Genomic DNA, 25,249 nt, shown 5'->3' on the forward strand with positions numbered 1-25,249 from the left:
AATCTAATGTGAATCATAACGGGTGCCATGCACACTATCAATTGTCTTATGACACACTATATTCAATTCTTATTCTCAGTTTAGGATAGTGAATGCGCCTTACATTGAGTTTTTCCTCCTCAATCAGATAATGTAATCTTGATGTTTAATTTGTGAATGCAGAACATGACTCGTAATGTTATTGTTATTTCAATTAGGGCCTTAGTTTATTGAACATCAATGCCTTTATTTTCAATGAGTAAGTCTAGAATAAGTAAAATAAGTCCGTTCAACGCATCACACAACTTTGTAAGGATTTTATTTATTTGTTTGTTTTTTAAAATGCGGCTAAATTTGGTGGAAAAGTCGTTCGTCTATCTAGCTGCACGTGTTTTCTCGGTTATGGATGGACCCCATTGATTTCCATTCATTTCCCGTCTGCCAACGCTGGTGCTACTGTCTCTTTAAGGAGGCAGGCGTCACGGACCGACCAAAAATCGTGACGTCTCGCGTGCGGTGCATGTTTCAAGACCGGGAACAGACGGTGCACGTCCAGGCAAACAGAAAACTTCTTCATATCACAGGTTAGTAAGTTATCAGCTCCTAAATTGTTCAGCTGGGGAGAAAAATCGTGACAATAGACGCTTAGCCAGTGATGTGTGCGCAGTTAAACCGATGGGTTTTGTTACAGCGCTTCATTCATTCCCAAATGTCAAGCTAACGTCGCTAGCTAGCTTGTGCTGGCTAGCAAACAGTTAGCTAGTCTCATTCAGAAACAGTATTGTTTAATGTCAGCGAACTAACATAGGGTTGGGAAGTAACAAATGTGTTTCCTCTTGTTTTCTTATTGTAATAGTTGTGAATTGTGTCTTTTGACGTTTGTTTCGTATCAAGAATAGGACTAACGCTCAGCCACATACAAGTCGCTCGGCGCCCTAGCTAACTCTAAATGTTAGCAAGGGCACATGGGTACAGCCAGCGTTAGATCACGCAGCTTAATTTAAACTTCCCCTCTTTGCTTAACAACGCTCTGACAGCACGTATTCAACATGTCCTTACGAACAGCTATCGCCTAGTATGCCGCCTGTTAGCACGAGTGAAAGCTAGTGTAAAGTGAAGCTTGGCTCTAGTCTAAGTTGTAGCACTTGTGTCTTTTAATTGGCCAACTCTGGTTTGTCACTAGCATGGGAGCACAGCTGCCTCTCTCTCTAACCTTCTGACAGCTGTTGGACCCAAAGGGTTCCTGGATAGTGTTACTGCTGCTGTCCCCTGTCAATATACAGTGTGCCCCGCTCTGTAAATGCTGCATTGTACCTCTTCCTTACTTATGCTACCATGCAGAGCAGTTGTTGGAGCTAGTAGTGACCCATGCTCTCACAGGCCCTCAGTGAAACATTATGAACTGGTCACACCGTGGGGTTTGCTTTATATGTACACAGTTGAATCTGTAAGAAGCTGCTATGTAATCTGCATAAGGTGTTTAATATGTAAATGTGTTTAATATTTTGTGCTTGACTGCGTCAGAGATTGTGGTTCAGTTATGTTGACATTTTGATAGTCGTCCTTACACAATTGTCACACGTTAACAGCTGCCTCTCACTGCTAAACTAATTTAAGATAAGGCTACTCACCAATCTTCTTTTTTTTCTTCCTCCAAGTCCAAAAGCCTTGCTGTCATGCCACCTAAAAAGACCACCACCAAGAGGAAGTCGGATGCTATTGTGGAGGAAGATAAAGGCCCCAAGAAGGTTAAAGGTAAAGTTTTTTTTAATTTGTTTGATATAGTATCTGTCTTTATAAGACTAATGTTGTCATTAGTTCCAGAGATTTGTGGTATTTACACAATGTTTTGCCTCTATTTGGCACATCTGGTATGTGGCTTTGCTTTTGTGCAGATCTTCTCTGTCATCGTACTTGTTTTAATCCTGTCAGCTTTCATCGACGTAACATCGATTACGTTCTGAATGTCCCTCACACATGGACTAGTCTCGGAATATTTGTTGTGGGCGATGCAGTAAATGTATATGCTACATATTTATTTAAATTGTTTGCCCAGCTGTAATGATTTCAATTAAATATGCAGTAGTTGCCTAAAGCTCCATGTAATTTTTGTGTGTGTGTATTTGTGTACCAGTTTCCCACAGGAGTCATGGCAAGGAGCCGGGTCAGGTTCTTGTTTTGGGCCAGGGTGATGTCGGACAGTTGGGTTTAGGCGAGAATGTCATTGAGAGGAAGAAGCCGGCACTTCTGTCCCTACCAGAGAAAATGGTGCAAGTGATAGCTGGAGGCATGCACACTGTGTGCCTCAGCGACACTGGTCACGTAAGTAAACGTCTGTCTTATTTTGTTTTAGGTTAAAAATTGCATGACGTAATTCTCGGCTAATATCTCATTTAAGAGAATCTAAACTGTTTTTTTTGTTTTTTTTTTAGGTCTACACTTTTGGCTGCAACGATGAAGGGGCCCTTGGTCGGGACACAACAGAAGAGGGGTCAGAAATGGTCCCAGGTAAAGTGACACTGGATGAGAAGGTGGTCCAGGTGTCAGCTGGAGACAGCCACACAGCTGCACTCATGGAGGATGGATCAGTGTACATCTGGGGCTCTTTCAGGGTTAGTTAACTGCTGTTTTCGACGTACCTAGCCCTCATTTCTTGTTAACTTCCCCCATATTATTTTGTCATTCAGTTTCCCTGATAGCGTGTACTCTTTTCTTTTCTTCACGTTCATGTTTGTAGTCTGTATGTTGTTCCTGCTGAGTTAATCGTCCCCTCTTTATTCCGCTGCATCTTTCCTAAACTTTCAACATATGTGACCCATCTTTCCAGGACAACAATGGTGTTATTGGTCTTCTGGAGCCCATGAAAACGTCAACCGTTCCAGTGAAAGTGCCCCTGACAGAACCTGTTGTGAAAATTGCTTCGGGTAAGAAATTGTTTGTTTGTTTGATATGATTTGTATTTGTTCACTGTGTTGTAACTTCTAACCATGCCCCTGTTTTGTTTTCATGAATGTTTTAATTCAGGTAACGATCACGTAGTCATGGTGACACTGGAGGGAAACCTTTACACATCGGGCACGGCAGAGCAGGGGCAGCTGGGAAGAGTGCCGGAGCATTTTTCAAACAGAGGAGGCAGGAAAGGTCTCGGTAAGTAACAAAAACACTAAAACAGTCACGTGTCTGATAACGGTGTGTTATGGTGGCTGCTCTAACTGTATCCTATTTCAGCACGGCTGCTGGATCCACAGATTGTAAAAGTCAAAGGGAAAGTTCACTTCATTGATGCCTTCTGCGGGGCGTACTTTACCTTTGCTGTGTCAAAAGAGGGACACGTGTATGGATTTGGTCTCTCAAACTATCATCAGCTGGGTCAGTATGCCATATCACAGTTTATTAATAGTGATTAGTGATAATATGATAATATCTGATATTTATTTCCACTTAGCGGTTCGTCAGTTGCTAAAAGCGTCACACATCATGAGTGTATTCTTACAATTTTATGTAAATTCATCTGTCTAGGCACTAAAAACACCAAGATGTGTTTTGTTCCTGTAAAACTCACATGCTTCAAGAACTCTACCACCTCCTGGGTGGACTTCTCTGGAGGACAACATCACACACTCTGCCTTGATGCTGAAGGTAACCAGACCTCATCTGATCCAAGTACACCTATTTAATTGCACCAACACCAGAAATATACAGGGACTTTTTTTTTTTCTTTTAGGCCAGGTTTATAGCCTGGGCAGAGCAGAGTACGGCCGTCTTGGTCTCGGCCAAGGGGCTGAAGAAAAGAGTGAGCCCACGCCTGTGACGGGGATGGAGCCAGCTAGAGGAGTGTCTTGTGGAGCATCAGTCAGCTACGCCGTCACCAGAGAAGGTGAGAAACAAAGCAAATGCAGCAGAGGATTGAACAATCAACAGTTTTTACATAAGGGTGTCATGTATATATTGGTCTTAATGCAGCCTTGGTGATTAAAATTCTCCTTTCATATGTCTTGCATAACCCCAGCTATTTCTGTGATTCAGCTGCGGACATTGTTGCCTTTATGTTAGAAGATAAATATAATGTTGGACATAAATGCAGTGTCAGTATCACACTCTTTATATGCAGAGCCCATCCACTTCATGACCATAAAACAGCAGCTCTCTTCCTCTGCATTCACGCTTTACAGAGGACCGTCATTATCCACTTAAATGCAAAAGGTCTTTTGAAAACACAGTCGTTGGCCCATTTAAGCACGGCTGTATGTACATTGAATATATTCTATTACAGAGAGAGCTCTTTATACTGCTGGATGATTCTTCTTCAAATTGCACTTCTTTGCTTTCCTTATCTTCCTCCTCTTTGTTGTAGACGACTACAACAAAGTATTTGTCTGCATTGCTTCAAATATAGTACAACCTGAACCAGTCAATCCTACGCAGTGTTACAAACAGGACGCTGGAACTGTCAGACAGTCTAAAAGCTTTGAGCATAAACATGTCCACTCTTCTTATTGTTGTCTGTGCTTACTCCTGTATGATTCAGGATCTGTGTATGCCTGGGGCATGGGCACCAACCTGCAGCTCGGCACAGGAGAAGAAGATGACGAGTGGAGCCCTGTAAAGATGACCGGCAAACAGCTGGAGAACCGTGCAGTACTGATGGCGTCCAGCGGAGGGCAGCACACGGTCCTTTTGGTTAAAGACATGCAGGAGAGCTGATGTCCTTCTTTGAGAGAGTGACGGGAGGTATTTCGATCGGTTTTCGCGGCGGGGCCTTGTTCAGGGTGCCTAAAGTCTAGGGAGGGGGTTAGTGACTTCCTGTGTTCAGCCGGAGGAGTGTGCGATGTGCGGGGCGGAAGGGGTGACGTGAGGTTTGACCTCTTTTATGAGAACTCTTCTTAGCATGGAGACATTGTTCATGGATTTTTTGGTAGATCATGACAAATGAGAGACTATTTTTTTAAATCTAGTTTTTGATGTTCCTTTGAATTCTTTTCATTAAAAGTCATTTGTATGACTGTAAAATGGTATGTGTGATATTTGTGAATTTTACTGTGCATGTACATTAAGGAAAGGAGAGTTCAAGCTGTTTAAACACTTCATTTTAATCTTTTCTTTAAAGCAATAATTAGACTGAACTTGGTTAAATCTTTCTAAACGGATACTTTGCACATTAATACGTAGAATCTGTAGACAAGCGCTTGAATATCGGCCTTTGCCCCCAGAGGCTACGTCATGAGATTATAGCTGATGGGTTCCCAGATTGACCCTGGTTCAGACAGAACATCTAGAATTGGTGAGTTTGACATGTGCGACTACTGTTCATTGTACCCTGTGCACACAAATTGTTGTCACTATTTGGACATTTGTTAACACATCATACTGTACCCTGAATTTTGTTGCTTTTCCTGTCTTAAAATAAAGATGATTTTTAAAGGGGAAAAAAACATTTTAAATGATATGCAGCAGTTATGGTGTTAATAGACACAAAAACCATTTTCTCATTAGGGCTTCTCAGATGTGACCTTTGGCTTATATGTTGCATAGACTGTCGGTCAGATAAATGATGCTTGTTGGAAAGCAGTTTGTTAATTATTCAACAAAACAGTGGTTTAATACATGAAAGAAAGTTTAGATTTGTACTTTTGGTCTTACTGTGCAGTATTACAACATGGTTTAAAAATAAAATCTAGGAAGAATTGTTCAAAAATAACGACCATGGCAAATTTATTGTATAAGATAGACTATCCAAACTCTAATGCTTTAAAGAAACCTCTTTGTGTCTGCTCTTAATGTTGATTAAGGTACACAGGGATGAGGAAACGGGACATTGTTATGTTTCCGCCCTTTCTGATTGTAAGTGCCCTTCATCCCATAGAAATAATTACATTGAAAGGGCACCATCATCATCATCATCATCTCCTCTCACTGTTTGAATCAAAAATTTGTACCCACTCTTGATTGCTAACAACCACGTCTATACGAGGGGACGTCAAGAATGTAAATCCCAAACACTTCAGGAGGCAAATGTTGCTGAAAGTTAACACATCAAAGCTGCGCACTTTTTGTTTTTATGCAGATTAAAATGTCTCCTCTTCCTTTCATCTGACCATAAGGATTGAAGATGACGTGTAAAGGTCCGAGTACCCGTGGAGAGAAAAGCTTTGAAATGCCGAAGTAGCTTTCGTAAGCAGTTAATGACCCAAAGTCCCTTCGCTTGTTTGTGTTTTTTATTACTCCCGTTTGCTCGATGACGAAGATGAAATGTCAGGAATACATCTGGGAGCACGGCTCACCTCTGTTGGTTTTAGAGCGCCTGTAGACGTACGATAAAAACAACAGCGGCGACTGATCCCAACTAATTCCACTGTTCTTTGTACAGAACACGTTTGAAACGGATCTGTTTTTTGTTTTTACAAAGGAATCCAGCTGGTGTGTGTTCAACTGATGAGAGAGCACATTTGAGCAAAAGAATAAGGGGTGTGCGAAAACAACAATGCTCTCATTTGCCAGTTCATTAGGTACACTAGTGAAAACAAACGCGTATAACAGCCCTGCACTAAACCCCCTTTTATGACAAACAGTGCTCAGTTTATTTGGAAAAAAGCATCAGAAAGGTGATAATTCAACCGCGTGATCATTATCGACGATGTAGTTTGTGGTGATGTTAAACTGAATGGAATTAAACACTAATGTGTCACCAGCCCGCTGACTATAATGGGGGATGCAAAAATAGTGGAAACGTGCGTCGGTGCGACACAATACAAGTCAATAGTACTACACAGCACGGCCTCCAAAATGAAAACACACTTGAATCGACAGCTTTTCTGTTATTTGCCGAACACCACAGCCTTCAGGACGACCAGGTTTAGTGCAAGACTGATACCGTCTCTAGTGAAGCTAATGAACTGGCACATTTGTGTATTTTTTTTTTTAGTAACATTTGTGGAATACAAGACAAACTACACTGCCTTATACAAACGCTGTTTCTCAACTGATATGTCCCACTACTTACTTGGATCTGCAATACTTTTTCTTACAGGCAATAGAAGCAACATTCATGCATTTTTTTTTGTTGTTTAATTGCATGACCTCTTGACATCTATTATTTTAAAGAGTTAACAAAATTACCAAAAAGGCATTGACTGTGCAGATGTAGCGTAGGTAGGCCTTAAGTGATTTAAGCTTTGAGGTGTCAGCGGATGTCTAGGAGGGATGATTTGATCAGATTTCAAAAAAGAAAAAGATCAGATTTTATTCAAAGTCTAATAATTTTATAAAGTCTCACAACACAAAGAGACTTTCATTCATTAGCTACGACATCCTGCGATTAGCCCCCTTCACTCACAGAATGTAAAATGGGATTTTTTCATGATGCATGTAGGCTCTAATCTTCATCTCGTTTAAGTGATCACAGAGGAGAGCGGAGGGCCTCAGACACCTGCGCCGCCACGCATTTATTCTAATAACGGAGAAGGCAGAATTGATGACAGCGTCTGGCTGATCCACTCGGAGACGTACAGCGGCTCTGCCTTTCGGGAGCTCTTGTTTGTGTAGCTGCCTTTGTGTGTGTGTGTGTGTGTGTGTGTGTGTGTGTGTGTGTGTGTGTGCTTTATGCTGCACGTGCGCCACAGGCTCTTTACGGGCTGCACAATGACATTCACGTGCAACAGGCCCACGCAAAATGTTGCAGCGTTTAACTCTGCATTGATTGAGATCCGCCGGCTCTTGAGCAACCCTGCTGCTTCTTTAATTAACTTATCATTTCAGATTGTATTGAGTGCTGTTTCTCAAGTGTGTCTTAATCAAGAGAGTTTTTTGATGACTTTGGAGAGGCTTTACTTTATCAAACGATCCGTCTCTCATACACGCACAGAACATACACTGATCAGGCGTAACATTATGACCACCTTTGTAATATTGTGTAGGTCTCTCCTCATCAGAGATGGGCCTTCTGAGGGTGTCCTGTGGTGTCTGGCAACAGATAGTTGTTAGTGGGGGCCTTTGAGTCCTATTTGTTGAGGGGAGGGGCCTCTGTGGATCAGGCTTGTTGTGCGGTGTATCCCACAGATACTTGATCAGTTTGGGATCTAGTGAATTTGGAGGCCAGGTCAACACCTTGTGCTGTTCTTCGTGTTTTTTGAGTTGTTCCTAAACCGTTTTTGTGTGTGTGCCTGTGTCAGGCTGCATCCTGCTGCATCCTGCTGCCACCAAGGAGTGTCATTGCTATGGGGTGGGGGTGCCTGGTCTGGTCTAGGTGGGTGATACATGTCTAAGTAACATCCACACGAATGCCAGGTCCAAACGTTTCCCAGCAGAACATTGAATTGTCACGAGATGGTCAGTGTTATTTAATTCTCCTGTCAGTGGTTTTAATATTGTGGCTGATCGGTGCACACACATTCTTGGATGAGGATGTGGGATATTTAACCATCTTGCACACAAACTCCTTCCAACATCATTTGTGATTCTCTGCCATGATGACTGTGGTGAAACAGACGATGCGTGTGAGAGAGTACGTTTCACATTCTGCATTTCTCTGACCTCGTGCACAGGAAACTTAATAGGGTATTATTAGCAGATGAACATCCCTCTTGCTGTTAAGCTGCTGCTGCTCCATCACTTGTGGAGCGTACATGTAATTACTGGTGATTGCCTTGATAGATTGGACTCCTCGTCCGGTGGCTCGAGAGCTTCTCGTGAGACCCGAGGCAGAGGACCGGCAGCTGTGCAGGGACTCGTGAGAAGGGCAAGGTCTCTTGACATGATGCATGCTTACAGATGTGGTACGCTGATAACACCGAGCAGTAAGTCCCAAGCTCCGTGTTGTGTGACTCATCCCCTCAACAGAGTGTCGCATAATTACTTACCGAGGTCCAATAAGATCACACAAATCATATTTATGGACAGCAGCTGAACTGAAAACAGAGTTATGGTGCTCTGTGAGATAGGACTCTTGGGAACTGTAAGAGAATTACTAAAGGTAGGAGGTATAATTTTCTTTTTGTGAAAGTATCTTTTAAAATCGAAGATGACGTCTATGTAAAAATAGGAGAATGAAAAACATTGTCTTTTATTCCACATGTTCGCAGTCTTCTGCTGGCTTCGGTATTAAGTGTGAGTTTTACAGGTACTCTTGAAACCTCCATCCACATGACCACCTGACATGACATTCGATAAACGCCTCATCAAGCTCTTCCCACACTCTCTCTTGCAGTGCTTGTCCTCCTTTGGGTGAATCTATGGTGAGTACAACGTGAGTCCGGTTTAGTCTTGACAGATGCCCCAGGTTAATTAGAGAATGAACCAGCTGAATCCAGTAACTCATGTTCTTTGTTAGTTTGGCTTTTTTTTTTTAAAAAAAGCTTTTAAGTAATCCTGGGAAGAAATATGCACGTATTTTCTCTGCCCGGGGTTAAGAATGCCAGGGCAGCTGATGTTGTTGAAGTCTTCAGCGGTGCTTCCTTGGCTTCTTGGACTGCTCTACCAGATGTGAGACTGGTTGATGTGCTGACCACATCTCCTGAGGCTGAGAGCACTTCTTCTTAAATTAGAAGTTTCTGAGGGAACGTTGCTATGTTCCCAGTTCATTTGCTCACCTGTCTCTGAGTGACACGTTCCCTGTTAATGCCCCGCTGAGACAATAATCACAAATCTTATTGACTGTAACTGTAATTTCTTTTAATAGTTTTTAGTTCATTATTTTTTGATAGGTTCATTTATTCATTCATTCATTCATTTTATGTAACCGATTGTCCTGCTTAGGGTCGTGGGCGGCTGGAGCCTATCCCAGCTGTCACTGGGCAAGAGGACACACCTTGGACAGGTTGCCAGTCTATTGTAGAGCTAGCACAGAGAGACAGACAACCATTCACATTCACACCTACAGCTAATTTAGAATCACAATTTAACCTAACGAGCATGTCTTTGGATGGTGAGGAAGCCCACGCAGACACAGGGAGAACATGCAAACTCCCGCACCACTGTGCTGCTCTAAGTTCATTTAATAATTGTTTTTATTCCTATGGTTCACATTATTTTATTATCTGAAGAATAGAATTCTCCCACAATATTATTATATTAAATAGATTAATCATAATGAAAAGCCTTCCTACAGAATTCAGTAACCATGCGTATCCGTTCTCCTCTTCCTAGTTTGCCGATTGTTTTGATGAAGTGGCCACCAAGCGGCACTAAGTTAGATGTCTTAAAGGGTTACCGGTGGGTCCCTCCTACTCAGAGTACTCGTAAAACCTCTGCACCTGTGACATCTTTTCATTACGTTATTGCTGGGAGCAGCCACAGACCTCTTTCCTCATACAGAGATAATGAGGAGTGGATCCGCAGGGGTCTGTTTTTGAACTTGTAGCTCTCAGTCGTGACCTATGCTGACTTAAAGTACTGCCACTTGAGGCGATGTATCGGATTTTGAACCACAAAGGTTTCAATCAACCAACAGATTTTTACATGTAAAGTCAGAAGAGATTTAAACAAGATTATTATATTGTTTTGGGTTAGGATTAGGATTAGTCTTTTTTGATAAATCAAAAAGAGGGATCTTGGTTTCTTGGTTTCTTGGTTTCTTGGTTTCTTACACATACACACACACACACACTACCATCCAGCAGTTTCCATGCAGTTCATGCAGTTCATTATGATGACTGACAGATGATAATACAGGTCCCAGTGCCTCTCTCGACTCTTCAGGAGTGGAAAGAAACAAACAGTTATGCTGTATGAAACATCAAGAAAGACAGCCGCACAGCTTTTCCGGCATTTTGTCAACGATTCATGCAAGGTCCGTTGTGTCTTATTACAAGCATCTATCACACAAAGCAGCAAAGCCGCGTCCTGAAAATCCATTTCCAGAATCTCTGCCTTTTCATCTGAGATGTCTGTCTGTTATGCAGGAATATTTACATGGCTGCGGCACAGTGCGAGCTGTCATGAATGCTTCAGCAAGATTCCTTCTGTTATATTTGCCTCCGTTAATTTAAGTGTGTGAGTGGCATTAGTTGGGGTCAAAAGACATTTAATTGTGTGTCACTCTGCGGCTGGTTGACTGGATCTCTGTGTGCGTGGCTGCACGTGTTGAATAGCAAGAGATTCTAGCTGTGAGAAAATTTAAAATCTCAGAACAAGGCTCTCTCTGCAGGGGAAAAATGTCACTGTTACAGCTGAGTTATCAGACATGTACGGTACTCTGGATCGCCTGGGTGCGCTGGATAAATCACAGATTTTTTTAAAGTCCAGCACACGGTCTAGCCATGTCAGGAGCCAGCTCTTAGTGTCTGGCTAAATTATTCATTTTGTTGCTTTGTCTTTTACACGGCGAACATATAGACAGAGCCATGTATATTTCATATGGGGACATAATACTGGAGTGTGCTATGCTCCGTAGCCCACAGGAAATTTTCAGTAAGCCCTCGCCCTTTCCCATCACAAATATCACTGCCTGCCTTGTCTCTTGACGGCAGCGCTATGATGTCTTACACATGAGCCTCGAGCTGTTGAGACTGAACATCTTTTATCCCAGCGAGAGAGGTGAGGCAGACTGTCTATCTGAGGTTTCTGTTCCCTGAGACTTTATCAGTCACAGTCAGTGGAGAACGATTTCAGTTATTTAAAGTCTGCAACATATTAAATGAAAGACCATCACCTGTAATGTAAAAACAGACAAGGATGTCTCTCTCATTTTCAGCCAATGTTCTGCAGGCCTCACTTGCAATTACAGAAAGCATGTCTCATTTAACTGTACGGCCCAGTCATAATAGGTTTTCTTCTATGGCGGCGTCTCGGTGCGACACGTGTAGTTGAGTCTTTAAAAAAAGAAAAGAACGCCACACGGTTAATTTGACTCTTTAATTCTCTGAGATGATTATTTATATTCTACTATTCTACTAATTATATTGTTGTCAGGAAGTCATATGAAAGGAAAAGAGCAGCAACAGATATCGTCTGCTCTGTGTAGGCTCTATCCTTTGTGTCATGGAGCACCATTTGTACAAAAACCATTAAAGACACACCACTTTAATAAGTGACGTGTTCTTCTTTTGTAACCGCTTGTTCCTGTGAAGGGTCGCGGGGTCTGCTGGAGCCTATCCCAGCTGTCATCGGGTGAGAGAGAGGCGGGGTACACCCTGGACAGGTAGCCAGTCTACCGCAGGGCTAACACAGAGAGACAGACAGACAACCATTCTCACTCACACCTACGGCCAATTTAGAATCAACATGACAAGCATGTCTTTGGATGGTGGGAGGAAGCTGGAGTACCCCGAGAGAAGTACCCGTTACAGAACCACGCAGACACAGGGAGAACATGCAAACTCCACATGGGCGGGATTCAAACCTGGGACCTTCTCGCTGTGAGGCATCAGTGCTAACCACCTCACCACTGTGCCGCCCAGTGACGAGTTCTTTTATTAGCTGTTTGTCGAGTCTATCCCTAGCATATTAGCCCGCTGTACTAAAACACTAAAACAGTCCACTGCAAGTATATTGTCACATATAAGTCACTCCCATAGCACACTCCAGTAAGTAAAAAAACAGATCTCTACTGCCGAGCCTTGGAGAAGTCATTAATCATCAGAGACAAATATTATAAATAATAACTTAACATAACAAAAAACACCATTATTTTTTTACTTGATAAATGTTTTAATACTCCATACTTTAATAATCCATCAGCTGGCTTGAAATCCTAATATCATCCCTGACTTATTCCATGTTGTGCTTTCATTTATTCACTCTTAGATGCCTGACTGGCACTTTAGATGCATCATATTCACCACCGTGAACACCACCAGGGACCCCTGTGGGCTCCGTCCACGTTGACCTGATCAGTAGTTCATACTTGATCCAGTAACCTAATTACATGTGAGGCTCCCACAAAACCCGTTAAGTGTTGACGGCATCTTAAAGCAAAATGTACATGACCAGCGACAGTATTTGAAAACAGAAGCACGAGGTACAACTTGTCCTCTCATATTTAAGTTTTAAAAAGACAAAAACAGTTATATAACCATTTATAACCATATCTATACAATAAAGCACTTTATCTACTGAAACTATACTCAAGGTTCAAACACAAACAATACAAACCAAAGACAACACAAAGCTGAAGAAGGCATTACGGTACATATGTTCATTCAACAGTGATTACTATAAAGAAAATTATATATATATATATAATGCTTTCTCTAACATATATAGTGTAAATAGTTATGTACAGTAACATTTGATTTATACAAGAGGAATACAAGTAAATCTTAACGGTAGCGTAAACCAATGAAAGCTTGAACCGCTACATAGCACATTGAAATACATTTTCACTTAATATGCCGTTACAGAACAATATCACATTTACATTTGATGCAGTGTATATACTGTTGATGTCCATTGAAACCACTGATGCAGAAACAAAATGAGAGGCAGCGATTTGACTTCTCAAACTGTACAAAAAGTGCCTCCTCGCTGTCCAGATCTTTTCATGTAAGTGTCCAGCAGTCATCAGTGGAAAACTGTTCATCGGCTTTAATCTGAAGATTCTTGCTGTCTGCTAATGCACTTGATCCATTCCAGTTTTGCCCCTGTCCCAGACTGAGGTTGTGCAGCCACCTCACTGTGAGTGGAGACAGCAGATCCACGTTCCTCTTCAGCTCCCCTATTTAGTGTTATCTGTGATAGTTTTGTTTCTGCAAAAACAGAGCAGCCAGGAGTGGAAACACTAAATCAGCTGAGCACAGCTAAACCAGACCTCGTTTCAGATGTCTTTCACAAGCATCATTCTTGATGCATTAGTTTCATAAAAGCAGGCAAAATAACAGGGAAAGGCGGCGCTGTGGTCACACAGAATATTACCTCCTGTAAAATGGTTCTTAATTATGTGTGTGGCCTTTGTAATCATTATCTCCTCTTACCATTACCAGAACACGAAATTGAATACATCCCCTGACTGAAATATCACAGACACCATAAAAATACAGTTGTAAATTAACATTCACGTTATTAGATTCTCATTATCTCCCCAATGAGGAAGAATAACAGCCTACAAATATGGTACAGTGCAAACGGGTAGTGTAATAATGGAGGCACATGTAGTGTGTAGGCTCTGTATTGCAAAACAACTTTAAAGCTGCTGTAAAAAAATGTGTTTTATATTAACAATGACTCAAAACATTGTCCAACAGACATATATACAGTAGAGTAGAGCGATAGAATAGCGTGGAGCATTTGTCAATTTGAGAGGCGGGCACCATCTGAAATTGGTGGAGACCAAAACGTAGCGGAAAGCGGAATGAATAAATAATGAATAAAAATAACGCAACGAAGAGCAGCTCCGAGTTAAACCAACGTTTTAATCTACTGGATGTGTAAGTAGGCAGCTGTCGGCTAACGTCTAATCAACTCCAGTGGTGATAATACTCTCTATCAGTGTTGTGTGCAGGTGAAGTGGTTAATGCGACTTTAACCTGAAGCTGTGGCATCAACGGGACTTCAGTTCTGTAGAAATCTAAGTCCCTTTAGGGTTTTCTGCGAGCTGACAGACGCCTAAAAAACGTGTGAAATTGAACTTCAAATGAATGGATCTGACGTAAGCAGACTGCAGTCTGTATGGTGGCCATCGTCACTTCTGTCTGCCACGAGGGAGTCAGTCTGGTCTTCATCAAGTAAAACGGCATCATTAACTCAACTACCGTTTCCCATTGTTTGGTCATAAAAAGACACCTTGGTGGTATTCTCTGTGTGTTTAAGAGAAACGTCTTCCCTGACAGTCTGGTCATTAGGAGAGTGTAGGGCCATGAGTCCTATATGGTGACCTAATATGGTTGTGAAGACTTTGTTAAAGCTGAAAGTCAACATTTTCTCCCCTTTTCCTGTTTAATTTTGTTGAAGCAGAGCCAAACGATGAAATATGTGTCCTTTCACAGTTCTTTCTTAACTCCTATGAGTACATTATCTGGGTTTTATGTACACTCCAAAAATATATGTACATTTGAATACATTTTCCCAAACACAGGTGCACACCTTTTTATCATCCTTACAGAAATGTGTTTCACAAAGACATCTCATTATATGACACAGTCGATCATTTATATAGATGAGGCAAAAGCCTGCACTTGCGGACTCAGACTCCTGTGCTTGAGAACTGTGTGATCTCGGTCCGGAGGTCCTCCTGGACTCTTCTTTCCCCCGACTGATCCATGCCTAGTCAGGCAGGCGGCCTCGCTTTCGTCGCGGGAGCACAAATGGATGCGGGCTCCCGTGTGCTGTTGCGCGCCCTGGAGAAGCTGCTCTGCTCCAAGCGGGAGCGATAGGGCAGGCAGAAATCCCTGAAGCACCTCTTGAAGTTCTCGTCCAAAAAAGCATACAGCAGAGGGTTCAGGCTGCTGTTGGTGTAGCCCAGAGCGATGCACAGATGCCAGCACGCCACCACCAGGAGGTTCTTGTGGTCAATATCCACCACGGTCTTGACAATGATGAAGATGTGAATGGGAGTCCAGCAGACGATGAAGGCCGCCACGATCACGAGGACCATTCGGGTGATCCGCCGCAGGTTCCTGTCCTTCTCTTTGGAGCCGGAGAGCAGACGGACGCTCTTCAGGCGCAGGATCATCAGACCGTAGCAGATGGTGATGACCAGGACAGGCACCACAAAGGCGAAGATGAACACGCAGATTTTTGTCATGGTGTCCCAGTACCATTCCGGCTTAGGAAATCTGAGTGTGCAGGCGGTGCTTCCTGAGGAGTTAAAACAATTAGAAGCTGAACAGAAGGCTGCATGGAGAAGCTATTTCAAGTTAATAAACCAGCTCAAATGTGTTCTCTTTCACAGCGTGATTACTCCCTAAACTCAACACGTGGTGCTGAGAAGAAGATGCCCGTGCTGAGAGTGAATGTTTTTCTTTCCACAATAAAACTCCCTCACCTTTATCGGTCACCTTGGTAACAGCCATGATCATGACGGGGACTCCGACAGCAGAGGAGAGGATCCAGATGCAGACGTTGATGAGCTTGGCTTTGGCAGGTGTGCGGAAGTCCAGGGCCTTCACGGGATGACACACGGCAATGTAGCGGTCCACGCTCATCATGGTGAGCGTGAAGATGCTGGTGAACATGTTGTAGTAGTCAATGGCGATGACCACTTTACACAACAGCTCCCCGAAGGGCCACGTGCCCATCAGGTACTTGGCGCTCTGGAAGGGGAGGGTGCTGGTGGCGAGAGCGTCAGCCAGAGCCAGGTTGAAGATGTAAATGTTGGTGGCGGTCTTCATCTTGGTGTACCTGGTTGGTAGGAAGAAAGGTTGCAAGTGTTTATAATGGACTCTGACTCACAGGCAAAGGGAGTGGTTGTTAGATGGAAGGTTTATATGTTCAAGGTTTGCCTGCTTCTGTGTTGCAAAGATTTCTTGTGGCTCACTCACGATTTCCAGTAAAATAATTTTGTCCATTCCTCTTCTCAAACAGTTACCTATTTCACTTTAAAAAACACTGTACCTAGGCTAATGAGAGGTTTTTAGACACATACAGTTGCTAGTAACACATTTCTAGTCAATTTACGCTGAAAAATCCTTCAAATTCATTTCAGATTCACAAACTCTTTTCTACAGCTGCCGTGTTTTATCTGTTTGCCTGATGAAGCTGAACAGCTGTTTGAAGACAGGTTCTTCCACACGAGTCCACAACATGACAGTGGCTGGTCACATTTAATTAAATTGCGCTTCTGAGGGCTTTTGTTGTCAGCCTTCACAAAGTAGCCGAGTAAGGAAGCATAAGGGAAGACAAAGGACTGTCTTTCCTTTCATGGTAATCCCTCATATGAAGAGATTTACTGAACTGCACGCCGTGCTGATCTCTTCCTGAAAACAAAAACTCATATTTCATGTTTCACACATCTAAGAATTCAACAAGCAGCTCGTGGAGATGATTGATTGACCCTGGAGGATCAGCCATCACATCATTGCTTACTCATTGGAGCTGCTTCAGTTCAACAACAACAACAAATGATTTAAAATCATCCATTTTTCACACAGCCGGCACAATAAACTGCTTGTTTCCTGCTTAGTAATCATCGAAATTCACAACACAATTATTCCTGATAGGAATAATTGGTGCAATGAAGGAAATTTAACTAAGCTTTTCCTTCCCCTCCCTTCTCTCATGTGTAGGAGGTGCATGTGTGTTTGTGGGTGGGTGGTTGCGTTGGAGAGTGGCTCTTAGACGCACAAAAACTGTGGACAATTACAAGGCCATCTCAAATGAAGATATGTGGCAGTGGGGGAAAAAATATATAGATTTTATAAATATTCCATTATTTATTGTTCTGATTCAGTGAGAGAATTTGTGGGATAGGTTTACAGAAATTTAAATTCCCGATCCTAAAAAAATAAAATAAAATACAAATGTATGGTTTCCACACTGTGTCTTAGATCTTATGTGTCTGTGTCTCTCTTTTCACTAGTTATAGATACTAAACTTAGTCGCAAATTGTGTGATTTCTGTTTTGTTAACAATACATTTTTTTTCCCCTTCTTCTAATTGATCCTTAATAACCTGCGCGCTTCTTACCTGACCACTCCGTACATCACAAGCACGTTCCCCAGCAGTCCCACCACGCAGATGAGAGAGTAGAGAGCCGTGATGCAAACGGCTATGATGACACTTGTGGTGTCCTTGCTTGCAACCAGGCTGGTCTCGTTGCTTTTTGAAGCCACGGGCAGCAGATCCTCGGAGAAGGTAACATTGAAGGGAGTTAGGAGGACCGAGTAGTGCTCCTCAAAGTCGTCTGGAGGAAGAGTCGAGAACTCCATTTCAGAAAGTCAGGTGAGATCTTAGTGCGCGGAGAGGTTGGAGATTTCCAACACAGGAGCGCACCCAAAACTGGACGGCAAATTAGAAATGAAGCGCTCGGAGCATGTTGGAGCTCCCTCCCTCTATTCTGTCTCTCTCTCTCTCTCCCTCTCTCTCTCGCTGTGTGTCTGCGCGTCTCTGCGCTCTCCCCATGGCAAAGCGCACTGGTGCACGGAGCAAGATATTAGGAGGCTGTTTTCCTGCTCAGTTCTTGTCCTACCTAAAGGGGATACCATTTCTCAAAGAGCTTTAATTAGATCTAGCTTGTAGCCTAATGATGCTTCGTCACATCTGCTTGTTGATTCCCCTCACCTAAAATAACAACCTCCTGTTCCACCTGGCATCCAGCAGCTCATCAAAAAGTGTCAGCCATAACCAACATCTCCCTGTTGTAGCTTTACAGCACAATACGATTGTCTTTATTGGGCCATTCCTCTCCCTGTTGCATGTTTTAAACCCTGATTTACATCTCCCACTCTTCGTGGCTTGCGGCCTCTGCTCTATTAAAGAGCTGACTGTCCTCAACGGTCAGTGGCCTTGGTGAAATGACCTTACTGAACCACAAGAGTGATGCAATTACCTGCCAGTACAAGGGCTGATGAACTATTTGAGATGGTTTTGGTAGTCCATGGCAGCAGTCAAGTGTGTTGTTGTGTTAGCTTTACATTAGCGTCCAATCCAGGTAATTACTGGTATCAGTTACAGTAAAGCAAACACACACCGATGACATATTCATTTGAAAGTTCTGTATATTTGCTCTGGGTAAATATTTAAGCCACGAAAGTCATGTTTTGGATTAATTAAACATATTTTTGTATGTCGAATACATCTGAAACATTTCTCATCTACAAATGGAGTTTCATTGTCTCAGTGTTGATGGTGAAATATTAGATGTTGGGTATTTCCATTAAGGATGCAGCTTAACTTAAGTCTGTATGTTTGACTGCACTGCAATGCAGGTTTGCCTTTTTACAATTGTCATAAGCACCCATTTGTCTATATTCGTCTTTTGTCTACAGCCCATTACTCTGAGCATCAGGAACCACTAGGAATCATGTGATCATGTGTGTCTGCTGAAAGTGGCACATACTTTGCGTGTTTTGCAGGTAAGTGTTTTTCACATTGTCCTGTGACTGTATCTACAGTACTTATGACTGCAGCAGTCTATATGCGCTCCGCGAAGTGACCTTTACAACACTCCCCTTTAAACAGCGACCATCAGCACGGCACATAGAAGGGGCAGTCAGAAGAACAGGATGAATAAAAGCGCGAAAGGCTCCCTCTTTAATGGTCCTTTTCAGTGTAGATATGGATCATACGCTGCCTGGCCACAAAAAAGTCACCACCTGGATTTAACTAAGCAAATAGGTACGAGCCTCCTATTGGATAATTACTGTCTGGGTGATTATCTTTCAGCTGGAAACAAGTTATTTAACAGCAACTGATGCAATGAGTAGCTTCTCATTTTTTAAACAACCATGTTGAAAGACGCATCCCATGGTTGTGGAAAATCATTGCCATGCATCAAGCAGAGAAAACATCTAAGGAGATTGTAGAAACTACTAAAATTGGGTTAAAAACTGTCCAATGCATTATTAAGAACTGGCAGGATAATGGGGAACCAGCGTCTTTGAGGAAGGGTCGTGGTCGAAAATAAATCCTGATTGATTGTGATCTGTGATCTCTTAAACATTTGGTGAAATCACATCAAAGAAAAACAACAGTAGAACTCAGGGCTATGTTTAATAGTGAAAGTAAGAGCATTTCCACACGTACAATGTGAAGGGCACTCAAGGGATTGGGACTGAACAGCTGTGTAGCCTTAAGAAAACCACTAATCAGTGAGGCTAACTGGAAAAAAAGGCTTCAATTTGATAGGGAGCATAAAGATTGGACTCCGGAGCAATGGAAGAAGGTCATGTGGTCTGATGAGTCCAGATTTACCCTGTTCCAGAGTGATGGGGGCATCAGGGTAAGAAGAGAGGCAGATGAAGTGATGTACCCATCATACCTAGTGTCTACTCTACAAGCCTGTGGGGGCAGTGCTATGATCTGGGGTTGCTGCAGTTGGTCAGGTCTAGGTTCAGCAACATTATGTGTCCAAAGAATGAGGTCAGCTGACTACCTGAATATACTGAATGACCAGGTTATTCCATCAATGGATTTTTTCTTCCCTGATGGCACGGGCATATTCCAAGATGACAATGCCAGGATTCATGGGGCTCAAATTGTGAAAGAGTGGTTCAGGAAGGACGGAGGGATGAGACATCATTTTCACATGTGGATTGGCCACCACAGAGTCCAGACCTCAACCCCACTGGGAATCTTTCGGATGTGCTGGAGAAGGCTTTGGTGCAAATTAACGCAACACTGGATGGAAATAAATCTTGTGACAATGCAGAAGCTTATCAAAACAATGTCACACGCGTGCTGTAATCAAAGCTAAGGCGAAATATTAGAGTGTGTGACCTTTTTTTGATGGCGACTTTATCTTTGGCCAGGCAGTGTATGTCTTTCTATTAGAATTAATTAAAAGTAACAGTCATATTTAGGCATAATCTCATGGACTTTTGATTAAAAACAACTATCAAAGATTTACTAATGATGTAATAAGTTTCGAGGTTTCAGTGCAGTGAAATCTGAGAGCTGAGAGAAAGCCTCTGTTGATTTTTATAACTGAGTTCGGAGACAGCGGGGGCGGACTGGTCGCAGGGGTTATCAGACAGACACCGTCTGTGCGCTTCATTGAAATCAGCCCCTGACACCTCCAGAGGGTTCTGCAGTAAATTCTTGCCTCGACAGTTATCTAGTCTCAGCTCTGACACTGGAGCCCTGATCATAAAACACAATATCAACAGCAATTGTCCAAGTGGGACAGCTCTCCACCCCGCTGCAGCGAAATGACTTACACAGCAGTTCACAAAGTACATACACTCAGTTTATTTCCAGATGGAGCCAGACGGCGGCATGACGTGCAGCACCTGCTTCTGCTGCAAGAGCTATCATCATATACAAGGTTACGTTAGAGGATCATCTATCCCACTAAAGAGGACTAAAAATACTAGGAGAGCGGGGTGGGTGCTCTATAGTGGCAGCCGTCAGAGTGTGTATGATGACCCGTATCTGTGTATACATTCGAAAACTGGCTGAAATTTGTGCAGTAGTAGCCAGAAAGAGCGAAATGCTGCGGTTGCTACCGTGTTTATATTTTCGTCTCTCCCCCTTTGGGAGAATTACTCATGATTAGTCTGTACAGACAGCATGATTACTCCCATCTCTCATCAGCTCAGTAGAAACCTCAGGAAGCATTACGCCGCTCCCATGAACCCATCATATTTGTGGCAGGGAATATAGACATGAGACAAGTTTAAGTGTTGTTAAGTATTTGCGTGAAGAGCTTCATTCATCCCTCAGCACAGTCATCCTCCTTTTTCTCTTCTCTTCCTCCGTATCCCTTTATCTTTAATACTCATACTCAGAAAGGAAAAAAAAAAAAAAACGTGGGATAGACATTTCAGTCCTTTAAGTTGTTGGATTCTTCCCATTCATACAGTATTGTAAGGAAGGGAAACACATTTTTTTCTGAGGCTAAGTCACCTGTCTACTCTACAGCTGAAAGAACTCGAATGCACCGTTGTTCATCAGTCACACACAGGCCACATATAGTGTATCAGTATGCCAGGGTCAACCTTTAACTCGTGCAATCTTCAGACTATTATTAGTTTCTATAAATACACTAAAGTTAGGGCAGCTTCTTTGTGGTGTTATGTTATTGTTTCACTGCAGCAATGACACCTTGAAGGTCAAAAAATATGTGAGGGTGATCTGTCAATGTCATTGGTGCTCCTCTGCAGGACACTGAAATCACACATATTGAAAAAAAAAACAGTATATTAGATTTTCACTCCATATCCTTCATAAATGCACAGAAAACGTCTTTTTCGCTGCCTCTCCATGAATGAGCGGCGAAAAATAAAGCAGGGGGAAGAAAAAACAATGAGTCGATCATTACAACCAGCAGATAAAGGCAGGTCCTCCTTTCATTCACAGCACTCGGAGACAGTGCAGTCAGCAACAAGGTTAATTATGGACCCTGTGATAAAGGGAGAATTTTTGTTGAACCTAAAATGGCGTGCCGAATGAAAACTGTGTGTGTGGGAAGTGTCAACAGATCACAGTCATTAACCGCGGTGTGGACAGATAGAGAGGTGCGACACAGAGATAAACGACAAGGCTTTGAAACATCGTTTGGTTTCATTTTGTTTTCTACATCTGTCAGCTTTTAAAAAAACAAGCTATTTCCTGGTTGCGGCGACAGTGTGCGCGTTTATGTGTTATTCATTCGTGGAGAAGACACAGATTCCCCCCGCTGTGGTGTTATTCAGTCGTGATGCACAACAGAATGGACCGTGCTGTGGCCTGCAGATCAGCGACACCCCGACCAAGATGTCTGCTCTTGTTTAGCAGAGAAACACACACGAAACCGAATATCTGAAAGCATCTTCAAGCTTGAGACACATACAGATGATGGCAGCACGCGTCATCATGTAATAGTGTTTGGTATTAATAATAAATTCACCGTTGGCTGCGGTGCAGACTGGCTACAGTTAGCTATGTTTTAAATGTATGATTTACGACCTGCATTAAATTATTAGTGGAGAGAGGGGGAGTAGAAAAGAGAAAAGTTGAAGAAGTTTCAAGATCAACTTTTTCAGATCATAAAACAACTCAATAATTTTAAATTGAGTCTTGGGTGAAAATGTTGCACTGCTCAAATGTGGGTATATATATTTACTAGGGGTGGGACTCGATTAAAAAAAATTATCTAATTAATCTCGATTAATTACATTTTAATCGCATAACAATATTTGCACCAAAAAGCAAATTTTTTTTTAATTTAAATGGATTTTAGTGGACGACTGAATCAAATACACAGACCTGAATATTGTAAACTCAAGCTCTTTTAATGTCTGGAAAAATGCATTTAAATGCATTTAAATGCATTTAAATGCATTTAAATTCAAAACAGTAGAAAAAGAAATAAATATGAACAGACCTAAAGTTCAAGTGCCATTTTAAGTACTTTTTCAAAACAGTATTGACGTGAAATGGTAAAAAAAAACAAACAAAAAAAAAAAAACAGTTTGGTTTGCCGTACTCGGACCGGGACTGCTAGTGCTAACAGCTCCACGTTTCTGTGCTTACTGCAACATGGTTTACATTTAGATGGCACCGCAGGGTTGAAGTGCTTCGGTGGTATGCAAACTTTTTTTGCACAATTTGCACAAAACGCCGCTTTTATCAAGGCTTCCATCAGGTAGTTTTTTTTAAAAAACAAAATTTGCTTCCATCAGTACTAGCAACGTGCTTTCATCCGATTCCTCCATTTTGGTAGCCGTTAGCCGCGCTCTGACGCGTGCATCAGTGTAATTGGTGTACCAGGAAATCGTGCACTGACAAACGTTCCGTGTTGTTTTTTTTGTTTTTTTTGAGAATTAGTTTTTTGAACGCGTTAATTTTTTTGTAATTAATTAATTGTAATTAACACATTAAAGTCCCACCCTTCCAATAATTACCTAACAATAATAAAAAATCTTGTAGTGTTTGGTTCAAACATCAGATTTTCTGAATGAATGAAGGCCTACATTTATGTATGGCTCCGAAGTCACAAGGTGATGGTTGACATGGATGAGGGTTGTACCTCATGACGTTGCTTTCATTCAGAATTTGTAGGTGTGACCAACGAGGTTAGGCACGGATGCTAATTCCTGTTGAATTGTAGTAAAAACATGTGAACTCAATATGAGTAGGCACTTAACGCAAACAAAACAAAAGACAAGTTTAACCTCTGGGTTGTTTTTTCAGAAATTTCTGCCTGAACAAATTCAATCAAGAACAGCTCCACGACTGGAAGGCCAAACCAGAACCTTGGGCTCTTACAGATAAGAAACACTTTGGAGAGTTTTGAAACACAATGAGTGACCTTGCGTCCATTCCCATGCCAGAGAAAGATTTGAAAAGCTCCAATAAAACCAGAAAATGTAATTTCTGCCTACTAACAGTTTATAATCTAAGGTGAAAAACAACCTTACGACAACAAGAAGACTCTAAAGGAGTTATCACGTTCTTAAATACAAATATGATTCAAAGGGAATGAAACACAACAAATGCAATATACATCTTAATCATAGTCTCCTCTAAATTGAGTGCACTAAGCTATGCAATCTTCTCAAAGGAAGGAACGGGTGGATAAGGTTAAAGGTCTCATATTGCATCTCTTTTTAACACGTTACTGCAAGTCTCACATGTCTCCTCAATGTGTCTTTCACGTTTGTATTAGGGGTTGCACGAGTTCACATTTGTTTAAGTCGACCATTACGTGATGAAAGTCAAGCTGACACCGACTAGTCGCAGATGACGTCACTAATGATTTTTTTCTTGTCTTACTTCCTTCTATGGAGCTAACTTTGCTCTGCTGCCATGAGCTTTCCTGTCACATGACAACTGCAGTGGTTGCAAGTGCACAAATGTTAAAAAAAAAAAAAATACAATAATAAATACTAATACTAAAATGTAACACGTGACACATTTCATTAAAACAAGGAATGTATTTGTCATTTGTCCATAAAGTTATTATTAGATCAAAATTTGACTCAATATTATGAGGGATTTAATGTCCAAAACCTGGCCTAGGGACAATCGAAATCTAGGTTCCTCTTGGTGTGGGGAAAATAAAAAATAAGACAAATGTGTTTTTGTTTATCTTATTTCTGTCTTGGACACAAATTCTTCGATAGTTGGAGAATGACCCACATATGCTGAGAACAGACAGCTCATGTGCTACATACTGTGTGCTGCTGATACTATATGTACAGCCTATATAAACTGACAACATTTATAGCATGCAATAGTACTCCACAGCATGTTGTAAGATGGGATAGTGTAGTCAGGTTTAAAAAAAATGTGGCATTTGAAGTTGTTAACTGACTGCTGTTGAGAGGATTTGTACCGTTCCTCTGCTAGCGTTAGCTGATGCCTTTTAAGGTGAGTGTGCATTCCAGTAGAACATTTGTTGTATTTCAGGACTGACTTACATATTTTGCATGTCATGGTAAAATAGGCTTCATCTTAAGTTCAGTATTGATTTAACAACTGATGAACCACTGTTAGTTTGCTGCAGTGATCCACTGGGGTCCTCACCTGTCTTCTAGGAGCTGTTGTTATTGTCACGTGATCAGCGACTAGTCGACACAACGCTTAAAGCATCATAGCACAGCAGTTAAGTTGTCAAACTGGTCGACTAGTCCCAGACAGGCTGATTGAGCGTCTGCAGTTTTAAATGCAAAATTACCTGCACACCTTTCCGTAAGAGTGCTGAAGAGCCGGCAGAAAACGTTGACTCAGTACAGAGATGATGTCAACCATAGGGTTCCTG

At 42.0% G+C, this 25,249-nt stretch overlaps 2 protein-coding genes across 2 annotated transcripts; one reads left to right on the top strand and one right to left on the bottom strand.

Annotated features, from left to right (window-relative positions):
- Nucleotides 1-460: 460 nt before the first annotated feature.
- On the top strand, nt 461-5,662 carry rcc1 (regulator of chromosome condensation 1). The gene is made up of 10 exons (XM_084556207.1): nt 461-563; nt 1,638-1,734; nt 2,114-2,301; nt 2,412-2,591; nt 2,807-2,903; nt 3,004-3,126; nt 3,208-3,348; nt 3,499-3,618; nt 3,704-3,856; nt 4,508-5,662. The coding sequence occupies exons 2-10, from the start codon at nt 1,656-1,658 to the stop codon at nt 4,681-4,683; spliced, it is 1,257 nt and encodes a 418-aa protein (XP_084412333.1). The 5' UTR covers nt 461-563; nt 1,638-1,655; the 3' UTR covers nt 4,684-5,662.
- A 9,411-nt stretch (nt 5,663-15,073) lies between these two features.
- Nucleotides 15,074-17,774, bottom strand: oprd1b (opioid receptor, delta 1b; the record flags this gene model as incomplete). The annotated part of the gene is made up of 3 exons (XM_084557785.1): nt 15,074-15,705; nt 15,893-16,248; nt 17,533-17,774. The coding sequence occupies 3 exons, from the start codon at nt 17,772-17,774 to the stop codon at nt 15,176-15,178; spliced, it is 1,128 nt and encodes a 375-aa protein (XP_084413911.1). The 3' UTR covers nt 15,074-15,175.
- Between the last annotated feature and the right edge of the window lie 7,475 nt (nt 17,775-25,249).

This window comes from Chelon labrosus, assembly GCF_963514085.1.
Source record: "Chelon labrosus genome assembly, chromosome: 12".
In the NCBI taxonomy this organism is placed as follows: domain Eukaryota; kingdom Metazoa; phylum Chordata; class Actinopteri; order Mugiliformes; family Mugilidae; genus Chelon; species Chelon labrosus.

Excerpts from the sequence above, each read along its gene's own strand:
- rcc1 (XM_084556207.1), top strand. The coding sequence starts at position 1,656 with ATGCCACCTAAAAAGACCACCACCAAGAGGAAGTCGGATGCTATTGTG. Across the intron at positions 1,735-2,113 it reads AGGCCCCAAGAAGGTTAAAG|TTTCCCACAGGAGTCATGGC; the intron begins GTAAAGTTTTTT and ends TTTGTGTACCAG. Across the intron at positions 2,904-3,003 it reads TGTTGTGAAAATTGCTTCGG|GTAACGATCACGTAGTCATG; the intron begins GTAAGAAATTGT and ends GTTTTAATTCAG.